The sequence below is a fragment of the Ictidomys tridecemlineatus genome, chromosome 4, assembly GCF_052094955.1.
Source record: "Ictidomys tridecemlineatus isolate mIctTri1 chromosome 4, mIctTri1.hap1, whole genome shotgun sequence".
Lineage (NCBI taxonomy): Eukaryota > Metazoa > Chordata > Mammalia > Rodentia > Sciuridae > Ictidomys > Ictidomys tridecemlineatus.
The window spans coordinates 180,356,569-180,362,974 of record NC_135480.1 but is presented as its reverse complement, the minus strand read 5'-3'; the positions used below and the strand labels follow the sequence as shown (position 1 = coordinate 180,362,974).

The 6,406-nt window shown below is 36.0% G+C and overlaps 2 protein-coding genes across 2 annotated transcripts in view; both read left to right on the top strand.

Annotated features, from left to right (window-relative positions):
• Positions 1–147: 147 nt before the first annotated feature.
• Positions 148–6,301, top strand: Mrpl50 (mitochondrial ribosomal protein L50). The gene is made up of 2 exons (XM_005326328.5): positions 148–301; positions 5,378–6,301. Exons 1-2 carry the CDS (start codon positions 210–212, stop codon positions 5,763–5,765), a joined length of 480 nt encoding a protein of 159 aa, XP_005326385.1. The 5' UTR covers positions 148–209; the 3' UTR covers positions 5,766–6,301.
• Positions 212–6,406, top strand: part of LOC101974093 (bile acid-CoA:amino acid N-acyltransferase) — a 28,168-nt gene continuing 21,973 nt past the window's right edge. The window contains exon 1 of the mRNA XM_005326327.5: positions 212–301. The gene's annotated coding sequence lies outside the window, so the exon portion shown is untranslated. The remainder of the gene's footprint in view (positions 302–6,406) is intronic.

The following is a 6,406-nucleotide window of genomic DNA, read 5'->3' as shown; positions in this document are numbered from 1 at the left end:
TACAACTCCCATCATGCTCCGAGACTCGTCGCGGCCCAGCCTCCTACTTCCACGCTACCTGACTACATTTCCCGGCGTGCAAAAGGAGAGGGCAACGACGGGGTGGGAGGGGGAAGGAAACACCTGCCACTAAGCTTTCATCCGATTGGCTGGTCTGTGTGCGTCAGTTCGGTTGAGAGAAGAATTTAGGTCACCAGCACTTTTCGAAAATGGCGATGATGTGTGTGTCCGGCATTGCTAGAAGAGGCTTGGCGTGGATAGCCTTAGGGACGAAGCGCAGAGAATTTTGGTCTCGACCCAGGTAAAACTGAAGTTTGGACGGTGGGTGGCGTTTATGAAAAGTAAGGAAAGAAACCGAGGAGAATTAGGGGACGAGTTCAGAAGGCAGTGCCATGCCATTAAGACGGGACCCTGTTCTGAGCCGCATCAGAGGAAGAACAAGAAGGGCGTTAGGATTCTGAGTTCAGAAGCTTCAGTGAAGGTCTCCGCGAGTGCTAGGCCCAGTCACTTCCCCTCTCTGTCTTGATTTTCCAATAACGGAAATTTCGTCCCTTTTCCCTTCCAACTCACTTATGAGTTAAGCAGAGTTTTAAGCGCGAGTGCCGGGCACCGAGTATGGTGTCAGAAAACCAATGGCTCATTTGGAATATCCACTTCCACGCGAACGTGAAAGTCGGTATGTATCTAATGGAAATTAAACCCCACCTAAAACATGAACATGAAAGTACTTGGTAAACTAAAATCATATGTTGCTTCACAGATTCAGAAACGAAGTGCATGCTCCTGTTTTGTTCGTTTGTTGATTCATTGATGAATTCAATAAATAGTTATTAAATTCCTTTCCTGGGCCGGCATTTCTCTAAGCTTGTAGGATATAGCAGCAGAAGCAAATTTCCTTCTCCGCGCCAAAGCACTTGAGGTAGTCGAGGCCCACAAAGAGGAATTATTTTTCCCACAATCACAAACCAAATTAATGGCAGAGTTGGATCTAGAAACCTGGTCTCCTAACTGTCCCTCTGCTGTTTTTTCCTACTGCACCGTGTGGAATCCGCCGACGGTAAATCTGTTTGACCTACATCATGTTTAGGGCATCAAAATTTAAGGTGGTGCCCTCCATGGTGTCCAACTCCTGTAATTCCAGTGACTCAGGAGGCTGAGGAAGGAGGATTGCAAGTTGTCTGTTAATGGAGTCTTTGGAGTTTTCTACTTACAAGATTGTGTCATCTGCAAACAAAGGCAATTTTACTTCTTTTTGATTTGGATGTCGTCTATTTCTTTTTCTTCCCTAATAGCTCTTGGTAGGATTTCCAGTACTATGTTTAATATAAGTGGAAAGTACTATGTTAAAAAGAAGAGTAAGCATTCTTGCTTTGTACTAAAATCTTAGAGGGGGAAAAAAACCCTTATTTTTTCTATTGTTTATAATGTTAACTGTGGTCTTCTCTAAATGATGTCTTTTATGTCAGGGTAGGTTCCAACTAAATTTTTAGAGTTTTTATCATAGGACTATGTCAGATGGTTTTTCTGCATCTATTGAGAAGACCATGTGGTTTTATATTTTTCATTCTGTTAATGCGCTGTATCTAGTGATTTGAACATGTTGAACGAACTTTTCATTCTAGAGGTAAATCCTACTTTGTCATAGTGTAGTCTTTGATATGATGTTGAATTTGATTTGTTAGCATTTTATTCTGATTTTTTTCATCTATATTCATAGAGGTATTGTCTTGTAGTCCCCCCCCACACACTTATACTTGTCTGGTAGTATCTTTGGTTGGCTTTCATATCTTATTTTCATAAAATAAATTTGGAAGCATTTTATATTTTAACTTTTGCAAAAGTTAAGAAGGGTTAGTAGTTGAACTTGGTGGCTCATGTCTATAATCCCAGTAACTCAGAGGATGAAACAGCGGAATCAAGTTTGAGCAACTTAGCAAGACCCTATCTAAAAATAAAAAGGGCTGAGGATGTATCTCAATGGTAGAGCAAACCTGGGCTCAACTCCTTGTAACAAAAAGAAGAAGGTAGGTACTAATTTTTCTTCTTTGAATATTTGGTAGAATTAACCCAGGAAGCCATCTGGCTCCAGGCTTTTTATTTGTTGGGAGTTTTTTGATTACTAGTTTAATCTCCTCATTGGTTTATTGGTCTGCTTAGGCTTTCAATTCTTTCTAGACTTAGTTTTGGTGGGTTGCATGTTTCTAGGAACATATACATTTCTTCTGGATTATCCACTTTGTTAACATGTAATTGTTTATAATGGTCCCATATGATACTTTCTGTTTCTGAGGCGTCTATTATCATATCTCCTCTTAAATTTTTGATTTTACATAGGTGAGTCTTCTCTCTCTGGCCTTGTCTCTCTCTCTTTTTCCATTAGTAAGGGTTTTTCAGGTTTTGTATTTTCAAAACACTAACTCTTAGTTTCTTGTTAATGTTAGGTTGTTTGAAATCTTTTTTAATATTGGCATTTATTGCTGTAAACTTCTGTCTTAGTAGTACTTTTTTGCGGCTTATAACTTTTGTTGTGTCATGTTTCATTTTCATTTATTTTGAGAGTTAAAAAAAATTCTTATTGATTTACTCATTGACCCACTGGTTGTTCAGGAGTATCTTGCTCACTTTCCACAAATTTGTGGAATTTTTGTTTGCTGATTTCTAGTTTTATTCAGTTGTGGTCAGAAAGGATAGTTGGTATTTTGATCTTAAATTTGTTGAGACTTTGTGACCTAACAGAATGAAAATTTTAAAACCACATGATCTTCTCAATAGATGCAGAAAATCCATCTGACATAGTTCTAACATTCATTTATGATAAAAGCTCTAATACTAAATAATGTTCTGTGTGTAATTGAGCAAAATGTGTACTTTTCTGGTGTTAAATAGAAAGTTTGGCATGTGTCTGTAGATCTATTTGGCATATAGTATTATTCAGGTTTTTTCTTTATTGATTTTCTGTATGGATGTTCTATCCATTATTGAAAGTAGGTTATTGAATTCTTCCATTGTTTTGTGGTCACTTTCTTTCAGGACTGCTAATATTTGCTTTATATACTTAGGTGCTCTAATGTTCAATGCATATAAGTTGTTGTATCTTCCTGTTGAATTGACCATTTTATCATTATATAATGACTTTATTTATCTATAAAGAAAGTTTTTGGCTTTAAGGTTAATTTTGTCTGATAGAAATATAGCCATGCCTGCTTTCTTTTGGTTTTCAGCTGTATAGAATATTTTTTTTCTATCCCTTCACTTTCAGACTGTATGTGTCCTTGAATCTAAAATGAGTTTCTTATAGAGAGCATATAGTTGGGTCTTGATTTTAAATCCATTTAGACACTTAGTCCTTTTAATTTTTTATTTTTTTGGCAATAAAATTTATGTTTTTACTTACATAAATACAAAGTTTTGTATTTGCAGAAAAGTTAGGAGATATTACAGAGACATCTATATAGTCAATTGTTTTTCCTACTAACAACTTATATAATTATTTTACTATTATTAATGAACCAATATTAATATTATTAGTGTATAGATTGCATATTTTATTCATATTTCTTTCAGTGCTACCTAATGTCCTTTTAGTCTTCTTGTAGTGACAGTTTCTCAGACTCTTCTTGTTTTTGATTATCTTCACTATGTCTTTTGATTGGGCTATTTAGTCCATTCACCTGAACTGCATTTCATTCTGGGTGTGATAATGTGTGGCCAGAGTGATTTAAGGACAATATGAGAGCTGAGAGGACAGAGACTAAGTATCGACAACTCTTTGAAAATTTTTGTTGAAAAGTTGAATGGTAGCTGGAGAACAATATGGAGTCTACGGTGAATTTTTTCTTTAAAAGTGTAGGATATTATATCATATTTTTTACTCTGGAATTACTTTAGTAGGGCCTTAGTTCATCTTCTGATGCTGAGAGTGGGTGGGTAATTGATGAAGAATAGAAGTTGATTTGAATCATGGTTCTGGATGCTGGCAAGTCATCATCAGCCCAGCAACTGGCAAGGGCCTTCTTGCTGCCTCATAACATGGCAGAGGGCATCACATGGCAAGACAAAGCAAGTGTCCTACCTTGGATCTCTCTTCTTTCATAAAGCTATTAATGTCATCATGGAATCCTCTACCCTCATGACCTCATCTAATCCTAATTACCTTCCAGTACCTTCCAAAGGTCCCCATATCCAAATATCATTAATATATGGGGATTCAGCGTTGGGAACTTCAGGGAACCTACTTTAAATAGAAAGTAGGTAGTGAGAGGTTGATGAACAATTATGTAGAAAGAGGGATTAGTTGCTGGAAGAAAGTCTTTTAAGTAGGCAAGGAGGAATTACATTAAAAACCACATTCTTGGCCAGACACCATTTTGTTTCTCGTGCTTCCATTTTCTGTGGGGATCAATCCCAATCAGATGCTAATTCCATGAGAATTAAATTCCCTAGGTAGTTCACAAACAAGTCTTACATTAAGCATGTAAATGGTATGTCAGGCACATTCACTTCCATTGACCTGTTTACTCAGTACTTATTTAAGTAGCTATTATGTTTCAAGGAACCCCCAAATCAATTAAATAGATAATCTATTGAGAAATTTATGATTTGATATGGTGATTCTCAACCAGGACAATGTTGCCACCTGGGGACACATGGCAGTATCTTTGGTTGTCATGACTGGGGGGCAAGGATACTACTAAAAATCCTACAATGAACAGGATTCATGTTCCCCCACCCGCAACAACAAAGAATTACCTAGTCCAAAATGTAAATATATTTGAGGCTGGGAAACCCTTAGAAAAGTAGAATATAAATAAAATTAAAACTTATTAGAGTGTGATATACTCTTGAGAGTAATATAAGATGCTGAGAAGATGAGAGGAACTTAATTCTATTTGGAAAAATCGAGTTAAAGTTTCTTAGAAGACAACAGTTTTGCCCCAGAACTTATATGATAAGTAAAATTTCTGCAAGTAAAGCATTTAGGAAGGGATATAACTTGAGCTAACACATGATTTTGAAAAGTCAGATTGTATTAAATTTGAGATTAATGGGAGGTAAGGTTAGAGAGGTAGATTGAGGTTAGATTTTCGAGGACTAGGAATCCCAGATAGAATGATTTACCTTACTTCTTTACCCATCCCTAGGAATTTTTACAGTATGTAAAAACATAGTTTTTGTTTTCTGTTTATGCCAACTCATTCACCTATAAGCATTCTTAGGGTAGGAACTTATTCTTTTGTGGTCTTCACCATGCCCAGAAAGTAGTAAGTATGCAAATTACTTGTTGAGTTTGATTGGTGAACAAGATTCAGTCAGGTATTTGTTAACTTCATTAATGCAGTGAACCAAAGATTCACATATTTGTTTTTGATCATTCCAGAAAAGAAAAAGAACCAGTGGAGACTGAGACGATAGAAGAAGTAAAAAAAGAGCCTATTCTAGTGTGTCCTCCCTTACGAAGCCGAACATACATACCTCCTGAAGATCTTCAGAGTCGTTTGGAATCTCATATGAAAGAAGTTTTTGGTTCATCCCTTCCTAGTAATTGGCAGGATATCTCCCTGGAAGATTGTCATATGAAGTTTAATCTCTTGGCACATTTGGCTGATGACTTGGGCCATGCAGTGCCTAACTCCAGGCTTCACCAGATGTGCAGGGTCAGAGATGTTCTTGATTTCTATAATGTCCCTGTTCAAGATCGATCTAAATTTGATGAACTTAATGCCAATGATTTGCCTCCCAATTTGAAAATCACTTGGAGTTACTGAGCAGTTCAGAAGATAAACACATGGAAGTCATTTTTGTTGCCCTGAGCAAAGGGGATATTTTAGACTTTTTGATACTTTACCTATCAGAACACTGCTCCAAATCTATTTTTTCCATAGAGGAATGCAATATCTCTTTTTTTCCTCTTATATCATGAATTGACAAAGAAATAGCAGGATTTTCTATTTTCACATTTGCTGAAACCATTCTCTTTTTTTTTAAATGGAATCAGGTCATTAAGAATTTACGGACAGTTTCTTCAGAGGACCCTATAATGAGTTTAAGATTGGAGGTCATTACAAGTTCAGATGTGGTCTTTACCCTTCTTAGGCATAAAGCAATAGTTGCAAGAAGATGTTCTAATCCTATTAGGACTCTTAAATCTATGCTGTAATGATCATATGTAGAATATATAAGTAAGGAAACTTTTATTACATATAGAAAGTTGTTACTTTCACTCTTTCACTGCATGAGTAGAAACAAAATATACAGTGCATTCTGGATTAATCTTTTTTGGAATTAAAGTAGATTTCTTAAAGTGTGTGGTGTCTTTAAACTTTTTTAAGTGAAATTTGCTTTTTTTTTTTTTGCCTTATCATTCCCTTAAAATAAATATTATAACTTTGAAAAATTAGAACATGTG

Excerpts from the sequence above, each read along its gene's own strand:
- Mrpl50 (XM_005326328.5), top strand. The coding sequence starts at position 210 with ATGGCGATGATGTGTGTGTCCGGCATTGCTAGAAGAGGCTTGGCGTGG. Across the intron at positions 302-5,377 it reads GAATTTTGGTCTCGACCCAG|AAAAGAAAAAGAACCAGTGG; the intron begins GTAAAACTGAAG and ends TGATCATTCCAG.